This window comes from Neopelma chrysocephalum, unplaced genomic scaffold (assembly GCF_003984885.1).
Source record: "Neopelma chrysocephalum unplaced genomic scaffold, ASM398488v2 Primary Assembly neopelma1_137, whole genome shotgun sequence".
Lineage (NCBI taxonomy): Eukaryota > Metazoa > Chordata > Aves > Passeriformes > Pipridae > Neopelma > Neopelma chrysocephalum.
This window is the reverse complement of record NW_020897799.1, coordinates 497,840-525,053: the sequence shown is the minus strand read 5'-3', so window position 1 is coordinate 525,053 and position 27,214 is coordinate 497,840. Positions and strand designations below refer to the sequence as shown.

General features: G+C 57.0%; 1 protein-coding gene across 1 annotated transcript; it reads right to left on the bottom strand.

The window, feature by feature from the left end:
• Positions 1–1,625: 1,625 nt before the first annotated feature.
• Positions 1,626–22,711, bottom strand: LMNA (lamin A/C). Its single transcript, XM_027699126.1, has 12 exons — positions 22,259–22,711; positions 6,587–6,743; positions 6,274–6,399; positions 5,994–6,164; positions 5,767–5,892; positions 5,433–5,653; positions 5,137–5,341; positions 4,896–5,003; positions 4,612–4,731; positions 4,433–4,528; positions 2,398–2,652; positions 1,626–1,753 (listed from the first exon to the last, which is right to left on the bottom strand). The coding sequence occupies exons 1-12, from the start codon at positions 22,606–22,608 to the stop codon at positions 1,721–1,723; spliced, it is 1,968 nt and encodes a 655-aa protein (XP_027554927.1). The 5' UTR covers positions 22,609–22,711; the 3' UTR covers positions 1,626–1,720.
• Positions 22,712–27,214: the final 4,503 nt, after the last annotated feature.

Sequence of the window (27,214 nt, the reverse complement as noted above, 5' to 3'; positions counted from 1 at the left end):
GGGATCCCCCTGGCCGAGTGTGGGGGTCATCCCTATGGTAGGAGGAAACCTTCAGTCAGGGGCTTGCTCAGGTTCTGCCCCCTCCCCAGGCCATCCCATCCTGGGAAATATCTGGTCCCCAAAACCCCAATGTATGGAAGGTCTGAGCCCTCACTGCAAATTCCATCTCCTCCCGGCCAGTCCCTCTCCTGGGGCTGCCCCAGATCTCAGCATCCCACCCTCGGATAAGTCAGGGTGTGGGGGGCCACCCTGCTTCCCCCCATCCACAGTACCTGCTGAGCCCCCACCCTGGCTGTGGGGCTAAAAGAGATCCCGGGGGGATCCCTGTGCAGCACCTCCAAATTCCCCCCTGGGCAGCAATGAAGACAGCACACAGCGTGGGAAGGGTTTGGCTGTATTTTGACTTTGGAAGGAGATACAGGCAGTAATACAGAAGCTTTGCAAGCATGAATACAATACATGGCCTCCCCAGATCCTGCTGGAGCGGGGGGGCTTGTCCTGGGACCTGATCCTGCCCTCCCCTGCACTTGAGGCTGGGGGGGCTGCAGGCATTCCTCAATCAAGGCAAGAAGCCAAGATCTCTGTCAATGGCTGGATGGACTTTTGCAGAGGGGGAAGCTGCTCCTGCCAGATCCCAAACTCCCCCTCACTCAAACAAAACACCTTCCTTGATGCCTTCCTGGCGAACCAGCCCTGCCTGGACTGAGCATCTTTCACCTCATCCCTGAAACGGTTCCTGAGCTCTGGCCACCGGAGACGAGCCCGACTATCCACAGTCGAGAAAAACTGGGGTGAACCCCATTAGATGCAGCGGCCCCCAAAGAGAGGGACCTGGAGGGTCCTCCTGGTGCCGAGCCTGCAGGAGCCAAGGTCCATCACCCCAGCTGCCAAATCCATCTGGTCCTGGGATGCAGCTCCGGTGGGTTTTCACTTCCCCTACTCCACCTCCACTTGATGCCATGCGGGGTCCACAGGCATTCCCAGCCTGGCCCCTGCCTCGGCTAAGGCACAACTTGGCTGCTTAAAAAAAAGAAAGGGAACCCAAAGGGCACGAGGTGCCTGGGATGGGGAATATGGGGAATACAGTACGTGGAGCGCTGGGAGTGCAGGCAGGCAGGGGGCTGGGGAGGGGGCAATGGCCACGGAGAGACATGGGCATTGCCTGCAAGCTGCCAGGAGCCCCCACGCCAGCACCACCGGGAATCACAACTCAAAAAAAAAAAAGAAAAGAAAAAAGGGAATTTTGGCTTCAGATCCCAAGAAAAAGGGTTGTAAAGGCACTGTGCTCCACTCGAGACAAGACAGCAGCCCCGGTGGGGATGGCTGCCCTTCTCCCAGTCCTATGTAAAAAGCTTTGGCAAAAAGGTACAATCTAAAGAGCATTTCAGCTATGATCTCCTCCTGCATGGCTGCTCCGTAAACACGATTCCTTGCTGTCTTTGGCTGAAGTTTTAAAAAAATTGTGAAGCTGAGAAGCTTTTTTTTGGTTTGGATTTTTTTATATAGAAATAGATTTTTTCTTTACAAAAAAAAAAAAAATCAAAGCATCTTTTAGCACTTTTAATATATATATATAAAATTCCTGCTGTAGAAAACAAAAACCCCCAAACTTGGGGTTTGATATCTTTTTTTTTAAGGGAAAAAAAATCTTTCTTTTGCTTTGGGAAAAAAAAAACACCTAGCTGGAGACGGGCAGGAACCACAGGAATGCGCCACAGGGTTACATGATGCTGCAGTTCTGCACAGCCTGAGCCTGGGAGGGAGAAGGAAAAAGAAGAGGGTTAAGAAGAACCCAGTGTCACTGTTTGCTCTGGCTGTGAAGTGTCGAGTGGGATCCTCTGCACACCCGCAGTGCCTGGACTGTGCGTGCCCAGGGCTCACCTCCACCCCGGCCCTTGGGGTACAATAAATAAACCCCCCCCCCAGGCTGGGGTGTTCATGGCTCAGAAACTTGAGAACTAGTGGTAGGTGATACTTGAGGGTTATAATATTGACTGAGAGTATTAATATAGTATGTAGTATATATTAATCTAATACTATATAGATATAAAGTATATGTTCAAGTGCTGAAGTGTTCACGTTACCAGCATGAACAACACTTAGCAGTGGTGGAATGAGTGTGTTGAGGATGGAGGATGCTCTGGGGTGCCAAGGGGGCAGCGTGTGGGATGGGATGGGATGGGATGGGACGGGAGGGGGAGCTGCTATGGCCACATCCCTTTCCAATCCTTCTCAGAATCTCCGGTCCCTTACAAAGAGGCTTGTGCAAGGCCAAAGAGGAAGAGCACAAGCAGGGTGAAGGACAGGAGGGAGGGGACGAGACCCCTACAGTGTTGCCCTGTTGAGAACGGACAGCACTGGGACATCCCGGACCCGGGGTCTGGGAATGGCACTGACCTGCCTGCGGGGACTGGAGTTCCCCAGGAGGTAGTTCCTGGTCACCAGGCTGTCCCCGAGGCCAATGCCAGAGTCGCCCATGCTGCGGTAGCTGCGGGTGACGGTCACGCTGGAGGTGGAGGAGCCTGAGGACATGGTGTTGATGCCGGCGTTCTGGGTGCCCGACTTGTCGGCCGGCTGCCCGCACGTGCCGCACACGATCGTGCGGGAGCGCAGGTTGTATTCACCGGGGTCCCCAGAGCCGCTGCAGCTCCCCTAGACATGAGGGGGGACAGACAAAATGACCTTGAGCCCCTGCCCAAGTATGCTCTGCACTGAACCCATGCTTTGAGGATGATGGTGTGACCCCGGGGGACCTCTTCACGTTAGTCCTCGAAGAGGGTCCGCACTCGCCCATCCTCTCCATAGTGTGGTTTAAAAACATTAAAACAGAATTGTTATTTTTGTATTTCTAATCCCAAGTGACTGGGGCTGGTGTGATGCCAGTGGGTGACCTGCCCCGCTGCCCTGTCCTCACACCCCGGGCTCTCAGCACACCTGAACTGTTCTCCTCTGAAAACATCCTCTTCTTCGCCGCCTCACGAGCTGGCGGCTGTCCACAGGGAAACTTGCTCTTGGAAAAGATTCAGCCTTCAGATGAATGGGCAGCACTGGCTGCAGGAGCTTGGCTCCTCTGTCCAGGGATAATCGGTGTAGAAGAGAATCACAGAACCATGGAATGGCTTGGGTTGGAATGGACCTTGAAGCTCATCTCGTTCCACTCCCTGCCATGGACAGGGACACCTTCCACTAGACCAGGTTGCTCCAAGCTTTGTCCAACTTGGCCTTGAACACTTGTAGGGATGGAGCAGCCACAGCTTCTCTGGGCAACATGAGCCAGTGTCTCACAACCCTCATAGAGAATTTCTTCCCAATATCCCATCTAACCCTGCCCTCTGTCAGTGGGAAGCCATTTTGCCTTGTCCAAAGTCCCTCTCCATCTTTCTTGGAGCCCCTTTAGGCACTGGAAGGGGCTCTAAGGTCTCTCAGGAGCCTTTTCTTCTCCAGGCTGAACACCTCCAGCTCTCCCAGCCTGTCTCCAGAGCAGAGGGGCTCCAGCCCTCAGAGCATCTTCATGGCTACTTCTGGATTTTCTCCAGCAGCTTTACATCCTTCTTCTGTTGGGGGCCCGAGAACTGGACCCTGCACTGCAGGTGGGTCTCACAAGGGCAGAGCAGAGTAGGACAATGCAGTAGCTCAACCTGCTGATACAGCACCACTCTTCATATCCAGAGAACTCAAAGGAAAGAGGATGATGGATTCCACATCCTGCTCCTGCAGAGCCCCTGGGGCAGCATCCAGCAGATCTCTTGCCACCTCTCCATGCACGATTCCTGTGGGCATCTCATGTGCAGGACACGCACATCCCATGGGATGGGCTGGTGGGGGCTCCTGGGCTGCAGCCAGGGATGTTTCTTTGGGAGAATTGGCTGCAGCTCTGTTCCTGGCATGCTGCCTATTCTCTGCCTGCTGCCTGCTCCTCTGCCTGCTACCTGCTCTGCTCGCTGCCTGCTCTGCTCGCTGATCCTCCTGGTGCATATTTCAGCTCCATGAGGGTAATGATGGGCTGAGAAGAAGGACAAAGCCACCCCTGGATTTGTTCCAGCACCCTTGTGAAGCAGAGAGGACGGAGCAGCTGCTGCCGAGAAGTGTCATCCATCAACTTCCGTCCATCCCGTCCTCCCGGTGACACGGGGCACCAGCTCAGCCTCCCTCCGGCTCCTCCAACACTTTTCATGGCATGTCAAGGTTGCTTAGGGTTGGAGACAACTTCCAGCAGGGTTTTAAGACCTTTTTTGGTGAGCAGAGATCTCCTCCAGGTGCCAGAGATCTGTTGCCTTCTCTCAAGTTGTTGTTTCCACAGCAGACTCCCTGCTACCTTCTCCCACAAGCCTGACCCTGCACGATGCTGAGCTGCCTCCCACCCTGACTGGGACCAGAACTGCATCCCCCCCGGACCCCCTGGGATCACTGGCATTCCCAGTGCCCTACTCACGTGGTGATGGCGGTGGTGGATGCTCATTTCCTCATCGTCCTCATCCTCATCATCGTTGATGATCACGGTGCGGACCAGTTTCCGCATGGCCACCTCCTGTGAGGGACAGGAAGGGAGTTGGGGGGTTCAGTGCCTGCTGACTCCCCACGCCCCAGCCCAGACGTGCCATCGGCTCTCACCTCCCCGTTGGAGTTGATGAGGGCGGTGCGCAGGCTGTCCCCGGAGCCCCAGCTGCTCTGGGCTTTCCACACCACGTTGCTGGGGGGGCTGTGGGTCGCTCCAGCTCCCGAGGCCCAGATCTGGGGAGAAAAGCAATAGGAAAGTGACCTCTCAGGTCTGCAGAGCCCAGAGCCCTGGAACATGGGTCTGTCACCGCAAAAAGCACACCCCAACTGCTCTGCATCACCAGCGGCCCAGCGGGACTCGCGATCTCGGCTGGATCCTCCACTGGGCAGTGACTCACCGTGACCACCTGGCCAGCCTTCAGGGTGAACTTCGGGGGGAAGCGGTAGGTGATGGGGGGATCATCCCCATTCTGCCGCTTGATCTGCCAGTTCCCCATTGCCTGGTCCTGCAAGAGAGAGAGAGAGCAGTGACCCTCAAAACCCCAGTTCCTCCCCAGCTTGTCCCATTCACCTCCTGCCCGTGGAGCAGGGCTGAACTTTACCCCAGGGACCCCAGGAATCCCCCTCAAGGAAACTCACCTCATTGGACTTGTTCCTGAGACGGACAAACTTGCCCTCCAAGTCCACCTCCTCCACTCCGACACGGCCGCTGGTCCGGGCGTGGTGGGAGAAGCTGGTCCGGCTCTCACTGTCCTCCAGCTTCCGCTTCTTGGAGGAGCCCGGGGTGGACAAGTGGCTTCGGGATGTACCCTTGTGGGAGGAAGGGCTGGGGGACAGCCTCAGCCTGGTAGGGGGAGAAGGGGAGATGGAGCCAGTGAGGACATGAGGGTTGGGACCCACACAGCTCAGAGCTGGGCGCAGCGCCTCGTGCTCACCGCTCCTCCTCGCCCTCCAGCAGCTTGCGGTAGGCGTTGATCTCCATATCTAGAGCCAGCTTGATGTCCAGCAGCTCCTGGTACTCATCCAGCTGCTGCTGCATGCGCGCCCGCATCTCGGCCATCTCCCGCTCCTTGTCGGAGAGCAGGCGCCGGTTGGTCTCACGTTCCCTGGCCAGAATATCCTCCAAATCATGTAGCTTCGCTTCCTTGGCAGCCAACTGTGGGGAGGGAAGGTGAGAGTGGCCACTCCACCCAGGAGCATGCCCAGAAGGGGATCATCCCCAGGAGAGGACCAGCTCCGGGGCAGATGTCCCAAGGAACCCCCGCTCACCTGCTTCTGCAGCTGGCTCACTTCTGAGGAGAGGTTGTCGATGCGGATGCGGGTCTGCTGCAGCTCCTCATGGGCAGCACCCACCATGTTGCTGTTCCTCTCAGCCGACTGCTTGGCGTTCTCCAGCTGGGGGACAGGACAGGGAGATCAGCATCCCCAGCACCCGCTGCCCACCGGTGCTCTGCGGGGCCGAGGGGAGAGGAGGGTGATGGTGGGGGGCTGCTCACCTTCGCCCCATAGGTCTTCTCCAGTTCCTCCTTGTAAAGCCTGATCTGGGCTTCGTGCTGGCTCCGCAGCTCCTGCAGGGCCTCGGACAGTTTGCTCTCAAACTCCCGCTGCCGCCCATTGTCGATCTCCACCAGCCGCGTCTCGTGGCGGCGCTTGGTCTCCCGCAGCTCCTGGGGACAGGTCAGGGGACACGGTGTCACCTCAGGAAGGGGACACAACGGCGCAGTGTAAGGGTTCTCCCAAGTGACCCCAGCACCGTGGCGGCACGTTGCAGCTCACCTCGCTGTAGATATTTTTCTGGAATTCAAGCTCTTCCTTCAGCGTCTGCAGCCGGTTCTCGGCGTCCACGCGGCGCAGCATCTCGTCCTGCAGCTGCTTCTTGGCTTCGTTCAGGGCACTTTCCAGCTGGCAGGGAATTGAGAAGGAACATCACAGCAGGCTCTGGACATCCCAGCATCTGATATGGCTGGGCACCCACCATCCAACTGCATCTGCCCCACAGCCCCCTGGCACAGCGGGGCCTGGCAGCCCCCAGGTAGGGGGGGACAGAGAGGTCTCTGGGGAAGCTGGAGACAGGGCTGCCACTGCTCACCTTGGCCACCTGTCCCCTCAGATCACGCACTTCAGTCTCCAGATTCCTCTTCTCGCCCAGGGCTGTGGAGAGTGCGGCTTCCTTGGAATTAAGTAGAGCCTCCACATCCTTGAGGCGCGCCTGGGCAGTGAGCAGGTCCCCTTCCTTCTTGGCATTCCTGCAGGGCAAAGGATGGCACAGGTTATCTGCATGGCAGGAAGAATCATAGTCATCAGGAACTGATAGAATGGTTTGGGTTCAAAGGGACCTTAGAACTCATCCAGTCCCACCCCCCCTGCCATGGGCAGGGACACCTTCCACTATCCCAGGTTGCTCCAAGCCCTGTCTAACTTGACCTTGGACACTTCCAGGGATGGGGCCGCCACAGCTTCTCTGGGCAGGGGCCCTCTGCCAGGGCCTCACCACCCTCACAGCCAGGAATTTCTTCCCAAGATTCCATCTAACCCTGCCCTCTAGCAGTGGGAAGCCATTCCCCCTTGTCCTGTCACTCCAGCCCCTTGTCCAAAGTCCTTCTCCAGTTTTTAAAGGCCCTTTAGGTACTGGAAGGTGCTCTAAGATCATGTCAAGCTTCTCATCCACCAACACCTCCAAGTCCTTCTCCTCAGGGCTGCTATCAGAAACTCCCCCCTGAACTGTAACTCAAGCACACAGAGAATCATGTCCACAGCCCTCTGATCACCCCCAGAAGAGTTGCAGGATCACCCCTAAAACCCACTCGCCGAGGGGACTGGCAGGCCCCAGCCATCCAGCCCCAGTGTGGATACTGGAAAGCAGGAAGGGCTGGAGAGGACTGGGGGACCAAGAGGTGTCTCAGGGTGCAGCCCCCATGTGTGACACGCACACCCACGGCACGGCTGCACCATGAGAGACCAGTGCTGACCAGGCTGGGGCCAGAGTGGCACAATGGGACATGGTGCAGCATGGTGGGGACATTGGAGCACGTTGTGGTGTGACACAGTGGGGCAGAGTGGGACACGGTGCAGCATGGTGTGGTGTGGCAGAGCATGTGATATTGTCATGTGTGGCACAGTGTGGCATCATGTGACACAGGGCTGGATGGCACAGCAGCAGCTGGGGAGGAGCTGGAGATGCCCTGTAGCCAGCACTGCCCTGCCGAGGCGAGTGGGCAGAGGAGCCTGTGGCCCCCTGCCAGTGCCAGGAGCCTGGTGCCTCTCCTGGAGCAGATGGGGGGCACTGGCTGATAAGCAGGGGCTGGGGGCTGCACTGGGGTGGCCAGACCTCACCACGAGCTCAGCTGTCACTTGGTGGGTGCAGAGCTGTGGCACCTCAGTCACCCAGCACAGGGCTGGGGACAGGTCTCCTGACAGGTCTCCCGACCTCCAACATCACTCTCCAGACTCCTGTGCCATCCTGGCTCCCACTGCCCCCCTCACTTTTCCAGCCCTCTGACAGCAGGTCAAGGCCATTCCTTACAGCCCTGCTGTGTGACCAGGGAATCTGATCTGACTGTACCACCAAAATGCAGCCTGGTGCTATTTTGGTAGGTCCTATAAAAAGAAAAGACCCAAACGGCCCCCAGCAGCCACCAACCCCAGAGTGGGATTGTCATCCCACCTCCCTCAAAACGGGATGTGGGACAGGTGGAGGTGGGATGTGCCCCGGGACCAGTTGTGGAGCCCCTGGGCTGTGGGTGAGCACTGGCCAAGCACTGGCTGCTCGCCAGCCCCGGGGCACATTCCTGGGGCGGGGAGTGCACACCCACGCCATGAGATCATGGGTCACAAATACCAGGGAGCGGCGGCGGCACCGCTGGCACTCAGCCCATCCCAGGGCAGGGTCCAGACCACCAGGAATGGGACCCCAGCAGAGACGGTGTTCCCTGACTCGCAGGGATGTGGGAAGATCCTGGCTTGGCCAATAGCAGATTTTCCTGCATTTCTTTCTGTTTCCTAACCCGAGCCAGCACGGAAAAGTCATTCTGTTATTTTGCAGACTAAACCAAAGGTTTCAAAATCCCAGGCTACTGTTTTTAAGCATAAACTCCACTTTATATCCCAGGATGAATTCTATATTAAAAGAGCAGGAATTCAGCTTGAGGAAGGACAGTTTAAAAAATCACTATTCCTACATGTACAGTAACAAAATTCAGAACCACTTTAAGTGTTGCTGTCAGGAAAAGCAGAGCCCAAGAGCCTCTGGGAATCCAGAAGCAGCTTGCAGACTTTTTCTTGGAAGTGTGTGAAGATCCATCTTCTGCCTTTGTTTCCATTTCTGAAAGTTCCTTTCCCAGCCCAGAATATTTTCTGTTGTGGTGCAAAGGGCTCAGTGTAACATGTTGGATCTGTGATAAATTATATGATGTTTTTGTGGTCAGATTTTCGTATCATATTTTCAGTGTGTGGGGCTCTCAGGTAAGAGGGTCTTAATGATGTGCACAGAGTATGATTTCATAGTCCCTGAATTCTATAAAATAGCCTGGTTTGTGCCTAAATAGCATTTAAGCAATCTTGAGAATTTGGAATTTAGCCTGCAGTGGAATAACTGACCAGGAAATGGTGCTGGTCCCCGTTTTCCAGAGAACTACAGTCCCACTTCCCGGAGCTGCTGCTGGAGCTCTGTGCCGGGTCCTTCCTGCACAACCCACTCCTTTCATACCAGTGACTCATAGGACAAGAATGCCAACTGGGAGCAGCTCTGAGGCTCCAAGGCTCAGTGTTTGAGGGCGAGTGTTCCCATATGGCAGTGACTTGTCCCCACAGTCAGCGTGGCCACCCTGGCACTGCCAGCGGGGTCCAATCCTGCCATCCCTGATGGAGTGAACTGCCCTGTGACTCCAGGAAGGGCCCATCCTGGGCGTTCTGCTGCTGCAGCTCTTTGCTCTCCGTGTTGGCTGTGGAGGTTTGGGTACAGCCAGGGGGCACCGGCTCTTCAGGATGGGGCTCTGGAATGTCCTGAATCCTCCAACTCTTTCAGGGACAGCAGTTTCATTAAGTGACAAACAGAGGGGAAAATGCTGATAGTAACACTTGTGTCTCCATCAGATTGTCCCTCACCAGGGAACAGAGGGATCCAGGGCTCTGGGCACCGATGCCTGGAAAGCCCCATGGTAAATCCCAAATGACTCAAGGACAAATCACTTTGCCTTAGAAGCCTCCCATGCCCAGCTCTGGGTTCCACCATGAGGAGCAGAGCCAGGAGCTTGGAGCTCACCAGCCATGGGGCTGAGCTTGGGGCAGTTCTGCAGGAGGGAGAGGGGTGAGAGGAGTCCTGTCCTGTCCTCTGCTCCAGCAGGTCCAGTGGTCTGTGTGACTCGGCTCCCTAGGACCTGATCATCTCCCCCCATACTCTTTCCAGACACACCATGACCCCAAATGTGGCAGCAGCCTCCAGATGAGCTGTCAGTCCACAGGTGAGTCCTCTCTGGTGCCAGGGACCCCAGTGCCCACTGCTCCATGCCAGCCCCGTTGCTCCCCACCCCAGCCCAGCCAGGGCTTTGAGTTTTCCCTTCTCATCCCCTCAGGTCCTGCTTTTATTCCCCAGCAACCTCCCAGGCTCCAGCTGGTGCTCGGCTAAAAATAAAAGCTTGCATGGCAGCTGTGTCGCTTCCACTTGCATGGAGTAGGGGACAAAGCCAGACCTTCCTCCTCCTCCCTGAGGGTTCCACTGGCCTCCCCATCCTGCCTGCTAGAGCCTTAGGATCTTGTGATCCCAAATCCCCCAGGGAAAAGGGAAGCAGAGACTCACCCCAGAGGGCTGGGTGCCTGCGGGCAGGAGACATGGGCTCAGTGTCCCACAGGATTTGATCCCCTGTGCTGGGACAGCCATGGGTAAAAACAATCCAAGAGGAGAAATCACAACAGAAGCATCAAATCCTCAAGAAACAAATGTCTCAAGAGAAAAGATGGAGGGAAAAGGGGCCTCAAGATGTTTTATTTTTAGCTTTTAAAAGCAGGAAGGAGGAAAAAAAAAAAGAATGAAAATTGCAGCTGAGCTGCCAGAAAATCCAAATGTTAATGGAAAGTTGGATCTGCTCTGGCTGGGCTCAGCACTGACAGACACGAGGCTGAGAAGTCAACACAACAGATTCAGAGAGGGCTCAGAGACACCCCCATAGAGCATGATATGCTACTGCTTGCCCCCACTCTGCCCCAAAATCCCAGCCCAGAAACCTGGCAGGTCTGGGCTCTCCCTCTGGAAAAGTCAAGACAGGACAGAGTCATCAGAGCTCATTGAAGCAGCTTCAGGCACAAGCCCACCAGGCTGCTGGAAAGATGCCAACCCTCTCTGAGACGCCAGAGCCCACTCCAGGCATTTTTAGGAAACACCCTTTGGTTTCCACCCTCCACTATTAATCCCTGTGAGTGTTCTGAAGCTTGGGCAGCAGTGGGCTTCACACGCTGGAAGGGGACAAACGGATGGGCTGGAGCCAATAGAGGTGCAGGCATTCCCCTCCTTCCCTCCAAATTGCAGCTCCAAATTGCAGCTGCCCCACCCTGGAGAATGTGCCAACTCAGGGAACTCGCTGGCTCATGCCCCATCCATAAATCTTTACGCACATCTGCAAATCCCCTGGGACTGCAGGTTTCGGTCCCACCTGGCTGCCAGGGCCCACGTCCACCCGCTCCTGGCCACGCTACTGTAGGACCGAGAACGCTATCCCAGGAAAGGCTCTTGGCACGTTTACAGCTTGGGAGCCCAAGGTGGAAGAGGCAGCATGTGCCCTCGGAGGTCTGTCATTGCTGGGAGGACCCAGAAAACCTGCTCTGCCCCACCTTGAGCTGGCTGCTCTGCATGGCACTGCCTTCAGTGGCACGGGTAGGTCCCAGGATCACTGCATGTATCCCAGGGATCACTGTCCTACTGCAGGGATCGCCCCACTATACCAGGGACTGTTTCTCCATCAAGGATTGTTCCCCCACCCCAGGGACCAGGGCCCCACAGGATCTCAGGGACCAGGGCCCCACAGGAACAAGCAGCAGGAACAGCACGAGGAGGGGTGGACTTGGAAAACCTCTGTGGTGGGGCAATGGGAATGTGGTGAAGCAGCTTCTCCCAGCTCCTGACTCATCTGTGCCGCAGCGCCTCTGCCAAATCACCAGGATAAACACAGGCTGGTCTCCTAGCAGGGGAGCTGGAAATAGCCAGCGTGATGTATAGCGAGGACAACATCTGCACGGAGCCGGCATCCTGTGGGGCACCAAACCCCTGCCAAAGGGAGCTGGGGATGCCAGCGCCAGCCGTGCTCATGGATGCACGGAAACAGCTCCCACCCTCAGGTGTCAGCGCTGCCAAAGACCTTTCCTGGTGCCAGGGTCAGTGCTGGCCCCGACGCACGTTCCTGGCATGCTCATCCCTGGGGCTGAGGGGCTTGTTCAGCCACATGGGGCCCCAGAGGGATGAAAACAGCTCATTGGCATCTCCCAAGAGCTGGACTTCCCCCTCCTGGAATTGGGATCTGGCCTTTCCTTGCCTCCTTAAAATGAACCAAAACCGCTGCTTCATTGGAAAAAGCATTTAATGTGGATGCAAATGGACCCCCAGGCTGGCATTCCACAAATCCAAGTAATTCCTGTCCCTCCACAAGCCTCATCACCAGGAGCTTCGCTGGGAGCTGTGGCACACACAAACTCCAGCCCGATGGGACCTGACCACAGCAGTACCTCCAGGGATCGGCCACACACGCCCCTCCTGAAGGCTTGAAGGAGCTTTTCCCCTTTCCCTGGGTGCACCAGAGCAAACACCCCGTGCCCACTCACCATCACCCCACAGCCTCCCCCCTCACGATGGGAGAAGCACTTTGGCTTCAGCAGCACCACAACCAACGGATGCAGGAGGCGGCTGCAGCACGGACCGACAGCCCCGAACTGCTGAAAAGCTGGAAACACATTTCCGAGAATAAATAGTATATTAATTGTTTAGAATTAATGGTGTTGTAGCTCGGTGCCGGCTGGGGAGCCCCAGTGTTGCTCGCTCCCTGTCCAGGCTGTCATGCCAGCTGGTGACTCATCCCAGCCTCCGCCAGCAGCTCGGAATGGAAATCCCAAGTCACCAAGTGACACTGCTGTTTGGGCTGAGTCCCCCCTAGTAACAGGAGGGTCTGTGGTTTTGCAGGGTGGATGGCATCGCCAGGGGGGTTTTGGAGCTGGAAAAGGGGGTTTTGCCCTTTTGCCATGTTGGAGTCACCAGGGGAATGTGCAGGACTTGGCTTTCCACTGCCCACATTGCATTTTTGGGAGGAGGTTTGCGTCAGGCATAAATATGTGTGTCTGCACAGACAAAGGGCAGGATTTACACTCCATGGACATGTGTCCCAGCTTGGAGCAGGCATCACAACGTCCCACCAGGTCTGCCAGTGCCTGGCTGCCTGTGAAACCTCTCTGTCACCTGTGGGACCCCCCACTGCTGCCTGTGGAACTCCCTTTTCCCAGCTGCCTGTAGCTTTTCCAGGGAGCAGCAAGCCCCAGGGGACAGATGCAAAGAGGATGCAAAGTGGATGCAAAGCGCACGGGAGGATCAGCCGCTGGAGTCCCCAGCGCCGGGAGCGCACAGAGCCTGGCACCACAAAATGAGGGCAGGATTTCCCTATGGAACCCCTCCACCACCAAACCATGGGTTAGCTGGAACAAGCCTCCAGGCTGGGGTGACACGTAAAGTGCCACCAGTTGAAATTTGATTTAGTAACTGGGAATTGTCTGCACGGCACCAGGAAAACCCGGCCAGTGTCTGTGCAGGTCGAGAGGGGATGGGCTGAGCCTGGGGTTTCCAGAGGGAGGGCTGGTTCCTCCCTTGCAAAAACTACATTTTCCACTGAAAAAAAAATCACCAAAGACTTGAACAGACTGCGCAGGGCAGAGGTGGAGTCACCGTTCCTGCGGGGATTTAACAGACGTGTGGATGTGCTACTTGGGGACATGGGTTAGCGGTGGCCTTGGCAGTGCTGAGGGAACAGCCAGACTCAATGATCTCAGAAGACTTTTCCAACCTAAATTATACGATTCTATCTCTTCATAAACTTGAACATCTCAACTGCTTAGAACACCATGATCAAACACTGGGCAATCCCCACCAAACCCCTCCATTCCAAACACGCCAGCCTGCCTTTCCCTGGCTTCCCATGGAATTTGAATCGGGTTATCTAAAAGACATTTGATTGAATTAAACCATCTTAAATATAGATTAAAGCAATAACGCCCTTCATCAGGAAAAAGGAACTTGCTAAAAAAAGCCTGGAATTGTGCTGGAAAGAGAATTTAGAGACATTACTCAAATATGTGAATACACCACCTTCCATGCCACTCAATTCTACCTTCTGAGTTTCAGTAGGAAAGGCACAAGAAGAAAGCTTAGAATCATGGAACATACTGAGTTGGAAGGGACCCACAAGGATCAGCGATTCGAACTCCTGCAGAGGACATCCCCAAAAATCCCATCAAGAGTATTGTCAGTTTGTTTTTCCAATCCAGAATTTCCTAACAATTTGTAGGTAGTATATGATACAAAAGCCTGACTAAAGCTTTTGGGAAGAGAAGGGAAGAAGGAAATTCCAAGTCTCACCATTGTGAGAAGTGAGTTTATCATTAATATAAGTATATATCATTAATATAAGATATAAGTATATCATTAATATAACTGTATTATATTTAATGTAACAACAAATTAACAATTACACTTTGGACTGGATGAAATTTAAGGAGTTTTGCCCAGCCTTGACTATCTCACTGCGACACTGCAAAAACCAGTTTTGTGATAACTGGGCTAAATCTCAATGAGATAGTTGTGGGTCTTTTTTCGTCTTTTTTTTCCCCCTAAAACAGCTCCGAGTGTTGCACCTCCATGGAAACCCCAGAACTTTCCATTCACTTCAATACACCCTTCTCCGGATGAACGAGAAACGCAAAGCCCATAAACCATCACCTCAAAGGATGAAGACAAAGCACAGATTCCCGGTGTTTCCTTGGGGGATTGGGCATGGCCGGAGACTTACAAACAGAGTTAAAAACAAGGAGCTTAGTCACTCGTATTAGTCACGTCTTCAGGAGCACTGGGGGGAAACAGCCGCAGGCTCCTGTTTCACTGGGAGCTGGCAACATGGCCAGGACATGGGGCAGTGGAGAAGAAGCAGGGATGCAATCCCAGCCCCAGGAGCAGGAAAACATGCTGCCACCGTACAGATATCGACTTCTTTCCCTCTGCTCACACATGTGGTCCCTGAATGCAACGGGGCGATGGGAAAGGATGAGGAGATCACTTTGTATCTGCTGCATCCCGACCCACAGTGGGAACAGAATCCCTGCACAAGGTGGGACAGGGTGGAGAGGAGCCAAGACAAGGCCTCCTTTTTTCTCTCCAGTAGTAGCAGTTCACGTCGTTTTCCATAAGACCGGGTACGCAAAGCTTCCGGCCAGCAACATTTGTTTAAGAAACAAAGTGGGGGATTGTTGGATCCAGCTGCCACCCATCTTCCTGGGAACAAAAGGGTTTGCTATCCCGGCTCCAGCAGTGCAGATAAAGGCAGGCGAGGTGTTTACATTGCCACAAGGTCTGTTTGCATGTGGCGGTGGCAGCGAGGCCGGTGCAGGCTGCGCTGGAGCTGCTTTGTTTGCGGCTCCGACGGCCGCCGTGAGTCAGCGCCGGCACTGCGAGCTCCGACCGCTGTCAGGGTGGCTGCTGGGATGGGATGGGATGCAGGGATGAGCAGCAGCCAAGGTGAATGCCAATATTTTGCTGTGCTCTGCCACACGCTCTGCCCACTTTCCCCTCCAGCATGTGCCGGGACGGAGCCCAGACCTGCTCTGGCACGTGGGCAGGAAATAACCACTTCCCCAGAGTAAGGACTGCAGACGTGGCATCCCTAGAAAGCACAATTCAGCCCCAATTGCTGCTTGCACAGAACCACCCTGCAAACAGGGCCACCGTGAGAGGCTCCGGTCTCCCCACCACCTCCCTCCTGCTCAGCCCCACGTGCCCGCACCACGCTCACCACCGGGCAAACACAATCCAGCTTTTTCCACAGGAATGGCACAGCTAAGGCTGGCCTGCGAAAAGCAGCGTCTCTGCCCTGCAAATGGAGGGTCTGGGGGCCACCCAGATGGTAAAGCACGATGCCAAGGGGCAAGGCTGCTCTCCACAATGCTCCTGTTCCCCCCTAAAGCCCACAGCATGAAGGCTCAGCTTGGAAAACTCCCTCTAATTTCTGGCCGCTCAACACGGTGCCCTGCAGCGGAGCATCCTCACACCCCACAGATGCTGCTGGGGGCCATGTCACCCGCTGTCCTGCCAGGAGGGCAGCGTGGCTGCCGGAACAGTGGGAGTCCCCCGAAACGAGGCCCCGCAGTGCCACACCCTGCTTCAGCCCGGAGACACGCGGCTGAGTGTGACTCATCCCCCTGCTCTGCCAGGGCTGCTCCAGAGCCCTTCCACAGCCACGGCGAGCCCACTGCACTGCAAGGAGAGGGGGACATGCAGCTCTTCCCAGTGGGGACTGGCAGCTGCAGTGGGGCAACTGGCCACCCTCAGTGCCCATGGGCACTGGGGCCAAGGTTCCTTTGGGCTCCCACCCCTTTGAAGCCCACATGTTACACATCCACACCAAGAGCTTGGATGTTTATTTGGGCTCACATAACTCAGAGATGGGGTTTTAAAGGAGAAAGTGTGTCCTTACACTGTTATTAAATAAACCCCCCAACAAACTGGAAGTTCTGAGCTCCAGTCAAGCGCCGCGGCAGGGAGACGCCAAGCTCTTCCTGACCAGGATGGGGGCACTAAACTGGATGGCAGGAGGATGCCAGTGTGGAAAGAAGGAGCCAGAGCAAGTGGCTGGAAGTGGCTCCTGTTCAGGAGGGTGGAGAGACCTGTGCTATCAGAACCTTGCTCCTACAGAGGTGCTTCTGAACCACTCATAGTCCTGACACAAAAATTCAACAGCTTCAGGAGAGCCCATGTTTGCTTCTACCCTGGCTCTGTCACCTCTCTGCAGGTTCACGGCGCCAACACCTGTAGTTGTGCAACCCTGTTAGTAAGGAAGGTAAAGTACAGGCAGGGCAGCGCCCATCTTGCACCCTGGGTGCTGGGGAACTGTGTCCCTGCTGCTGTCACAACTCCTGACTCTACTCACCATGGGAAGGCAGAAACAGGGCATAAGGGCTGTCTGCAGCTTGTGGAGGACACCCCAAGCCAAGGGCATCTTCACCTTCCTCGTAAAGACAAAATTGGTTTATGATCAAGAACATGCAACGTTGACTCCGCCTCGCCCAGGAACGGAGGTGTCCCAACCCCAGCTGGGTTTTGTGGTATCTCTGCGGGTTGGGTTCACTGCACTTCATTAACCAACTTCCACACCCTTTGGCTCTCCACAACACCCACAGTGCTGGATCACACCACGGGTTCACAGACATGCTGTGATGTCCTTCACATACAGGAACTAGGACATATATACATATTTTATGGAGCAATAGGGCAAAGAGGAATGGCTTTAAAGTGAGAGGGCAGATTTAGATTAGATATTAGGAAAAGCTGTGGCTGCCCTGTCCCTCGAAGTGTTCAAGGCCAGGTTAGGGCTTGGAGCAACCTGGTCTAGTGGAAAGTGTCTCTGTCCATGACAGGCAGCTGGAATAAGATGAGCTTTAAGGTCCCTTTCAAACTAAACCATTCCATGATTCCATGAACTTGGGCTTCTCCCGGGTGGCCGAGAGCCTGGCTGTCATACAGAGGTCTCTGCACTCAGGGCTGCTGCTTCCACTACACCAAGTGGGGCAGGGGGGCTGTGCCAGCCCCCCACAGTTGTTCAACTTCACACTGGAGCTATTCAACCCCGGGCAGTGAGGGGAAGGGAGCAGAGGCAGGTGGGCACCCAGCCCCGACACCCCAGTGAGTGGCTGCGGGTGTCTGACGGCAGCTGCAGACAGAGACAGGTTTCACATGGCACCAGCCTCAGCTGTTTGGGAACATGCTGAGCTTGTCACAGAGGAACAGGCTTAGCACACGGCCTCACAAAGAGCAGGATGGTGAAACAGGTAATGCAGCCAGTGGCAGGACAGTGGGAGGTAATTCCCAGCTCACCCCAAACCCACTGGGCTGACTCTTCTCAGGCAATCCTCCGTGCCAGCCCTAATTTTGTCCAGGACCAGGGGGAGAGCTCTGGTGGCTTCCTCCTCTGCTGGTTGCCAGAAGCAGGGGAGGAAATTGCAACTCCCAGAGGGCACAAATTCAGCAGAACACGGACCTGGCAGCCACCCTGTGTGTCCCACCCCAGCCACGCCACCCTCTCCATCTGCCTCCCTGAGCACCAGGCCGGGAACAACTCCCAGTTCTCTGGGCTCAGAGTTTGAATGTTGACGGCATTCAGACAAGTGAAGTGACACGTGCGGGGCTGAAAAACACTTGTGGCAGCACACGGGACCAGAGCAGGCTGGGACAGGATGTCGGGGATGGATCCCTTCCCACACTAAACCCAGCCCTGATTCTCTTTGCAATCGTTTCTCTTTAAGCCCCAGCTCCAAGGATAAGATCCTTAATTTGAAGAGTGGATCCTATCGACATAAAAATGTTTAAGGCAGCAGGATTTCCTCTCACTCCCCTCATCCCCCAGAACAGCAAAGGGAAGAGCCGTGGCTGGAAGACGCTGGCAAACGCCGCAATGGGAGCAGGGCCACAAACCGAAAGTGCTGGAGCCTGTTCCTCTGCTGAGGCTGTCCTTGGAAAAAGAGGGGCTGGATGTTTGCACGGGCAAGAATTCCTCCCTCCCAGGAGCCCAGCCATCCCGAGCTGTTGCCTGCAGATGTCCAGGGAAAACCAATGTTTCTGCGGCGCTGGAGACTCACGGTGGAGTGTTTAAGAGGGTCCCAGAGGGGCACGGGGGTCCAGCCCAGCCCAGCCCAGCTCTGTGTCGCTGACTCCCCCAAAGCATTGCCAGCTGAACAAGCTGCTCTTTGTTTGCTCCAAAAGGGCAAAGCCTCCTCCCAGCTGAAGCATTCCCTCCCTGGCGGGGATTCCGTGAGGCAGAGGGGGGGAACAGTCCAGGAGCCGGAGGTTTCACCCCACGCAAAATGTTCCAGCACAAGCTCATTGCTGCTGAAAGAAGGGTCTGGCCTCATGGCAGCACTGAGTCTTATTTTCCACCCCCCCTCTTTTTCATCTAAATGGGTCCCATTTACCTGCTTCTGCCTGGAGAGTCTTCACTGTAACCAGCACAGGGCAAAACCCCCTGGGCTGGGGAAGGGCTGTGGGGTTCACCTCCTGGCACCCCACTGCTGCCGCCCTCGCTCTGCCCCTGGATGAGCTTTCTCCCTCCACAACAACCTTTGGGAAATAGGAGATTTGTCCTCATTAGGTCCAGGGATGAGGTCTGGGCCCCGGGAGGAAGAGGCGCTGCCAAGGCACCGGCTTAATCGTGTTAGGGGCTGCAATTCAGGAAGACATCGCTCATCAGCCACGGTGCTAATGAGGGCTGGTTCCTGCCTTGGAGGAGGGAGCTGGTCCCTGCATGGCCAACCCTCACCCATGGAGCGGGCACTGAACCCCCCAGGGGGCCTCTCCTGGTGATGGAGGTGCCCAAGGGCTGCATCCTACAGCCCTTGCACTGACAAACGCATCACACATCTGGTATGGGGCGAATCCTCACACAGCAAGGCAAGAGCTGTGGCTCCTGTTAACCCCACGAGTCAGGAGTCAGCTCAAGGAGAGGGAGTGATAGGCAGAACTGGGCACAGAGCATCTCTCCAACCACCCAGTGCTGCACTGGAATCCAAGTGTCCTCCAAGAAGGGGGACAGAAGCTCGAGGACACCAGAGACAAGGGCATTTCAGACTGGTCCTGTCTCTCCCCATGGTCTGGGAGTGGATGATGCTGGTGCTGCCAGCACCCCTGAGTCACCAGCCACCCTCACCGCACCCTTTGCTTTGCCTCAAGCACAGCTCCAGCATATCCACAGGCCATTGAAGCTGGGACACATGTGGAACAGGGCCAGGCAGCACTGCCTGGAGGTGTCCTTTGTCCTCGGGCACAGCCAGCACCAGGCTGCACAGGGTCCCTGTGCAAGGAGCCGGGTGGGCACTCTGGGATCACCATTGGGAGAAGCCAAACAGGCAGTGGAAAGGTCGAGCCCAAAGGCAAAGCAGCTGGCCAGGGACAGAGGGGTGGCAGGAGGGAGAGAGCAGGCAGCTGCCTGCACCTCCCAACTCAGCTCTACCCAGACCCTCCTCCACCCATGCAGCTCTTGCAGCAGTGCGTCGGTACTGGTTAGACTGGTCCCCTGTTTGCACAACCTCTCCCCCTCCAGCCAGCATCTCTTCCCCCACCCCAAACAGAGAACCCAGCACGCAGTACTGTGTCACATCCAGACACATCATGCAGTGGCATCCCCAGCCCCCCACCCTCCCTCTGTGCTGCCGAGACAACCCCTGTGGCGAGCAGCGGCGATGCTGTGGGTGCTGATAACACCACCCCGAGTGCCTGCCCTGCGGGAGATACCCGGTGCTTCCCCAGGGCTGACAGGCACAGTAAGGGATGCAGAGGGCTGCCAGTTACTTATTAGCCAAAGTGTCACCGTGTCAAGGTCAGACCAGGTGCTGACCCAAGGGCTTGGGGTGGGCAGAAGAGCCGGCAGAGCAGGCACATCCCTGTGCAACTGGATGTCAGGGAGCAGAACAAAACCTGAGCGGGTCCTTCCTGATCCTGTCAACAGTTCCAACCCCTCCAGAGAGTCAGTCTTGTGGCTGCCCCATTCCCCCATGCCCCAAAGACTTGGGACACCACAGCCAAACTGAGCCCGACGAGCAGCATCACGGCCCAGCAGCCGATCATGCCCTTCTCTGAGCAGCACTGCCACATCAAGCGGGTCCCCACGGACACGAGATGAGCTGCAGCCCCTTTGCAAAGGTTGTGGGGACTTTACGAGGCTTTTGGGGGTTGGAGAGCAGCCCTGATACCGCGCCCAAGAAGTGGGGACACACCAGATGCAGGAATGAATAGCACCGGCTTCCCCCGCAGAACCGCTCTTCCACCTCACCGACCGTGACTCAGAGACGACTCAACACAGAAACACCCCTGTGCCCCAGAGCCCCACGCACCAACCGCTCTCCAAAACCCACCAAAACCCACCTCCCAGCCACGAGCTGCTCTTTGGGAACCCCCTCGAATCACAGAACTTTTTTCAGGGGTTTGTCAGTGCTCAGGAACACGCACACAAGCTCCCGGAGCACAGCCCATCGCAGGGAAAAAACTCCACACCCATTTTCCACAGGGTTGGCTCTGTCAGCTCCCAGCTCCCCACCAGCCAAGGCTGCGGGCTGGGCACTTTTTGCAGCCCTCGAAAGATTATGCCCAAGATAGTTCTGGGTTTGCATAAGGCAGAAAAAGCCTTTAGACAGCTCAGCTCCTCCTCCCACCAGCACCCGCATCCTTGGGATCTGGGAGCAGGGATCTGGCAAGCGGCAAGTGGGACGAGTGAAGCTGGCTTATCCGAGGACAGAGCTGCAGCGGTGCACGAGAAATAGAAAGTTAAATATAAATAAAACCCTGCACAGCTTCTGGAGACGTTTGTAACAGGCAGCACGTTCTCCCCCTCCCAGTAGGTAGAATATTTATGGCATCTTCCGAGGAAAGCTAATTTTAGCCTCATTTGGTACAGACTCAAAACGAGGCGTCCAGAATAAGAGGCAAAAGATCAAATGGAGGAAGAGGGGGTTGTCCCGACACTGCCCAGCCCGGATCCGGCCGCGAGCCAAAGCTGATGACGGAAAGGGATCCGCTTGCTCCTTCCACGGAGCGGGACTCAGGGAGCTCTGAGTGCTACAGGGACACATCCTGACTGCATGGGCTGGCAGAGCCTGGGGGAAGCCCAGTGCCAGCCCCTGCCTGGCCAGCAGTGACACTGGCCAGGGAGCCCCGTGTCCTCAGGGACCCGCGTCCTCAGGGGACCTGCACTGGTCACCGGTAACAGCCCTGAGGAGGGGAGGGCACAAGCACCCAGTGGCAACTGGGAGGGGCCCAGGAGGGGGGCATTTCTGATGGCAGGGAGGGAAAGAGATGAATCCAATGGGAAGCAACTGGGGGGATTTGAGACTCGGTGCGGACTGGGAGCACATCACTCAGCAACAGCTGGTGCTGCCCCTGCACTGCTTCCCCCAAAGCCGGGGACCCCACAGAGTGGGAGCAGCTCGGCACGAGGAGGGTTAAGGCAAACAAAACCCGAGCAGGTTCTTTAACTGGTGCCAAAGACAGCAGAGGAAAATAGGACGAGCAGGCGAGATCTGTGGGCAGGACAGAGCCAGCTGGCTGGCACCACTTCCCGGGCTGTGCCGGAGCGTGTTTAGGAATAGCTCCAGAATGACGAAGGCAGAGGGGCTGCCAGCCCGGCGCTCGTGCCCCACGTCGCACAGACCCTCCTGGGGGCCCAGAGCATGTCTGCTCAACCCCAGCCCTGAGCCTTCACAGCTCCGCTCCCCGATACTCCCCCCAAGGGCATCCTGGCCAAAGATGGCGCTTGGAGGGAGAGCAGGAATGCTGAGAGAGCTTCTCTCCTCTCTCCGTCCTCACCATGGACACTCCTGCCCCAGCTGGGTCACGGATTTTTCCTCTCCCTGCCGCCTCCAGGTTGCTCCTTCTTCCCTCCCGGCTCCTTGCCAAGCATGACGACAGCGCCCGTCCCGCTGCAGTCCCCCCTGTTCCCAGGGCACTCACCACTGGGGGACCCCCCATTCCCAGGGCACTCACCGGGCTTTCAGCTCCTTGTGCTCCTCCCGGACTTTGCTGAGCTCCAGCTGCAGCCGAGCTCTCTCCTTGGCCACCGAATCCAAGGTCTTGCGGGCATCTGCCAGCTCCGACTCGTAGGCAGCCTTGATGCCCGAGACCTCTCGGCTCACCACCTCCTCGGACTCGGTGATGCGGAGCCTCAGGCCGGCGTTCTCCAGCTCCAGCGAGCGCACCTTGTCGATGTAGACGGCCAAGCGGTCATTGAGCTCCTGCAGGTCCTCCTTCTCCTGCAGGCGGGTGATGCGGGTGGGGGACAAGGGGGTCCCCGAAGCCCCGCTGCGGGTGCTCCTCTTCTGCGAAGGCGTCGCCATGGGGTCCGGTGTCGAGGCGAAGGACACGGCACAGGTCACGGCGCGATGTCCCACGCCACCCACCCAGCTGTCGCGGCAGCTCCTGGTGTCTGAGTGACTTGCTTATATCCCAGCTGGGCTGTAACCGGGAGGAGGAGCTGCGAGGCAGCGGCGGGTGGAGTTATCCAGAATCTGGGTGGAGACAACTCGCATCAGTCCCGGCCCTTCCTTGGGAAAGGCATCCCTGGGAAAAGGGGGCTTGGGAGGGCAGCTCTGGGGGCACATCCCGGCGTGACTCCTGGTACACCCCCCCTTTTATAGGGTGATTCCCCCCACGGAGGCTGGATTGAAGCTTGGGGGAATTTGGCGAGGGCAAAGTGCACCCTGAGAGGGGCTGCAGTAATGAGCACCCCCGGGACATCGCTGCCCCACACGACAGGGCAGGCAGCACCTCAGCAGCTGCTGACCCCGGGGTGTGTGGGGTCCCAGCACACCCTAAATGCAGGAGCCACAGGCTGCACAGGACCCTGGGTAGCCCAAACTCTAGGGTGCAGGGACCCAAATACAGTCCCAGGTCACTCAAAACACCCTGGCCTGGGGTCCCTCTGAATCCTGAGGCATCGCAGAGCCCTGAGGCACCAGAGGATTCCCCCCCCACTGGCTTTGCCCAGTTCTCTCAGCACTAGCTACCCCCATTTCCCAGCTATCCCCAGTACTAGCTGTAGCCAGTTTTATCCTTCCTCCCAGTTTCTTGTGCCAGCTGTGCCAGTTTGTAACTTCTCAAATCCTGAGCACCAGTTTCCCCCCACCCCAATTCCCTGCACTGTTTCTTGCTCTCCTAACTCCAGCCATTCCCAGTCCCACCAGCACTCAGCCATCCTTCCAGTATGTCCAGTTCCCAGAATGGGTGTTTTCCAGGTCCTCTCAGGTGCTGGGAGCAGAGTCTGGGGTGCTCTGCCTCCCTTGAAGCGCTGCCAAGACTTGGGCAGTTCATGATTTCCAGATCTGCCACACACTTCCTGGCACCCCCAAGTGCTGCCATGGAGAGGGGGCCCTCTTGGACTTCACCCGTGTTTCCTTGTGATGTGCTGTGAAGCTAATCCCTCCCGTGTCGGAGAAATGGGAATGAAATGACAAGGGGAACAGAAAAGCAACCCTTTTACACCCTAGAAACGAGTGGTGGTGGGGGGTCCTGGGGGCTCCAGCTTCCTCCTTGTGAGCCCCTGCTTGGGAAGCTGGGCTCTGCGGCATTGAAAGCAGGAAAGGGAGATGCCCCCCGCAGCTGGGGACACTGGCGAGAGCCAGGGCACCCCAAAGCCAACCTCCTCCAACCGTTCCCTGAGGACGGAGGGGTCCAAGGTCAAGGGCACAGGCAACATGCCGCTTCCTGAGCCACGGCTGCCTGGCTCCTCCTGTCCCTGCTGCAATCCAAGCTCAGCTTGCTTCCCGGCTCGGGGAGCGCAGCAGAGCCCCGGGCAGGCTGGGAATGACTCACACAGCAACGGAACAACACATGGGAACACGCAGCGCACACAGAGACACACACGCGTGTGCGTGCGCGCTCCGGCAATGATTAACGTGCTGGCAGCCCTCAGTCCCGCCCGCCAGCGCACAGGAGCGGGATGGGGAAGGGACCCCATCAAACTTTTAAAAAGCAACAATCAAACTTTCAAAAAGCAACAGCCCGATGCCAGGAATCTGCCCCAGCGCCATGACAGGGATGGGGGGGCCGAGGGGGAGGCGGTCGGGCACGGCCCTCCCGGCGCGGCCACGGGAGGGGGTTGGGGGGTGGTTGGGAGGGGTTTGGGAGGGGTTTGGGGTGCTCGTGCCACCCCCCCTCGCCCTCCTTGCACCTCCGTCCCCACCCCGGCTCACAGGAAGACCCTCCCGGCATACAAAGTGCTGTGGGCAGGGGGTGACTGTGCCCACCCAGGGCTGGTCTCCCTGTGGCCCCGGGGGGGTCTCGATAGGAGAAATAGAAACTCTCTTTCACCCCTCTGCTTTGTTCAGTCCCAGATGAATTCCCCTTTCCTCCCTCCTCCTGCCTCCTCTGCTGCCCCAGGCTGCCTTTCCTTCCCCACATCCTCCCATGCCCACGGCCCCTTCCCTGCTGGGGAGACACCACAGCCCTGGGGACCCCCATGCACGTCACATCCCCAAGGCAGGCGAGAGTGGCAGGACTGTGCCGTGGGGCAGAGGACACAGATGGGATGGTGGTGGTGGCCCTGGCCCCACGGTGAGCCCTGCTGGGGCCGTGGGCCCCCCAGCTCTCCTGCCACAGAGTCTGGCTGCCGCAGGCGGGTCTGGCCCAGCTCGGCTGGGCTGTGGCTGCCAAGCCGCGGGGCACTGTGGGACACGCGCGGGCCGCCTGCCGCTGCGCAGCTCTGTTTTGTTTTAAAAAGTAACCCCTGGGCGGGAGGGAAAGCGCTGTGTTCTTTGCCTGACAGTGCTCCCTGAGCGGGAGGTGTCTGCCGGGGTCCAGAGCGTCCACGGGGACGCGGATCAGAGCACCCCCAGGGACATGGACAGTGGGGCCAAAGCTTCCTTGCTTAGTGTGGGAAACAGCATCCAGGGCAAAGGCAGGGAGGGACCAGCTTGGGCAATAGCTGGAAATCACAGCTAAGGGTCATTGGCACAGCCGGTCCCTGCTCTGGCACCCCCAGCATCCTCCCCATGAAGCTCCTGCCGTGCACGGGAGCCTGGCTCACAGTCCCACGCTTCACTGCCTGGGGGGCTGAGCCCGAGGGCTCCCCCGGGCTGGAGGAGGACAAGACAGGGGACCCGAGGGAACGTGCTGGCTCCAGAGCCTGCAGTGGTTGTTGGCAGCCCAGAGTGAAGAGCCTCTGGGGAGGGTCAGACTTTGAGTCCTTTGCAGAAGTTGCTGCACGCAGAGCTCCCCAGGATGAGATGGCTGTTGATGCTCCCACACCACACCTCTGCAAACCCTCTTCTTCTGGACACAGACAGCCCCACACTGCTCTGTTCCCCACCACCCCCCAGGGGCTGCAGGGGTGATGTCCTCAGCCCCACTGCAGAGCAGGGCAGGCAAGAGCATCCTGACCCAGCACGGGCACAGGGGGATGGGGAACCCACCACCAGCACAGCCCTGAGCTGGTCACTGGGTCTGGCAAAGAGGCACTTGGCACTTGTGGAGGGAAGGAGGGTTTAACTCAAACCAGATGAGCCAGGAGGACAGTCTGTGCTCCACAGCTCCAGTATGGGCAGGGTGCCATACTTTAGCCCACAAATACGGATTTCTCCAGGTTCCATGGGCACCGAAGGAACTCAGGATGCAGGACCCTGCAGCAGAGCAACACAAGGGTGAGGGATGAGAGGTGGACAGGAGTCTGGGGCTTGAGGAGAGGCTCTCAGCTCGGGCTGTATCTTCCTCATGTGACTCAGAAGGCAGAAAGCAGTCACATCTCTGGAATTTCAACCCCCTTCCAGCTCTTTAGCCTCCAAAATATTCCAGGAATATTGGGAGCCTGCAAATGCCCACTTGTGCATATGTGGGCAGTGATGGAGCTGGGGGTGGGGGCAGCAAGAGGAGCTGCAGCTCCAGGGACCCCCACCCCATGCAGCTGCTCTGGCACAGAGGGGCGAGGAAGGGGACGTGCCATGGGGCCAGGCAGTGCCCCTCGGGGGAACCCTGTGGGCTGCTTTTCCAGTGGCTTTTCACTCTTTTAGGCTCTTAGCAAGGATCCTGCGTTCACTTCCCAGACTGCACAGCTTTTGGCATCAGAGCAACCCAGGGCTGAGCCATCCTGGTCCCCCAGATACCTTTCAAGTGCCCTCCCCAGCCGATGCACTCCCCTCACTCTTGGCCCCAGCACAGGGCCGTTTCTCCAGCTATTTCCTTTCCGGGGCAGATACACCCCATCTCCAAGTGGGGATTTTCCCTTTCCAACCCTCTCTTCTGGCCAAAAAGACGTAGCACCCTTAACCCTCCACCTCCACCCACCCTACTACCAGAAGGAGGAGATCTCAGCCTCCCAGTGTTTTCCCATCTGTGACCCAGGAGAGTTGAAAATTGCTGTGTTGGGTGCACGCAGCAGTCCATCAGCCCTGTAGCCCTGCCTAAGTGCCACGCCCAAGGATGAAGAGAGAGGTGGTGGCAGAGGTCAGGGTGGGACCTGGAGAAGGGGGAATGGCTTTAAACTGAAAAAGAGTAAGTTTAGATGAGCTGTTGGGAGGACATTCTTCCCTGTGAGGACAGTGAGGCCCTGGCACAGGTTGCCCAGAGAAGCTGTGGCTGCCCCATCCCTGGAAGTGTTCCAGGCCAGGTTGGACAGGGCTTGGAGCAACCTGGTCTAGTGGAAGGAGCCCCAGCCCATGGCAGGGGGTTGGAACAAGATGAGCTTTAAGGTCCCTTCCAATCCAAACCATCCTGTGATTCCCTGATCCCCCCATCCAGCACCCTGACCCATCACATCACGCCACGCTGACCTCAAAGCCCTGGCTGCCATGGGCTTCTAGTTCCACACCCCCCTCAACAATCTGTGCACATAAGGAGGTTGGGGTGTGTGTATAGAAGAGTTTTAATTAGCTAATAATCTTTAATAGGGTTTAATTGCCTTGTTATAAAAGGTAATTACAGCAATACATCAATTAGAGCTGTAAAATTAAT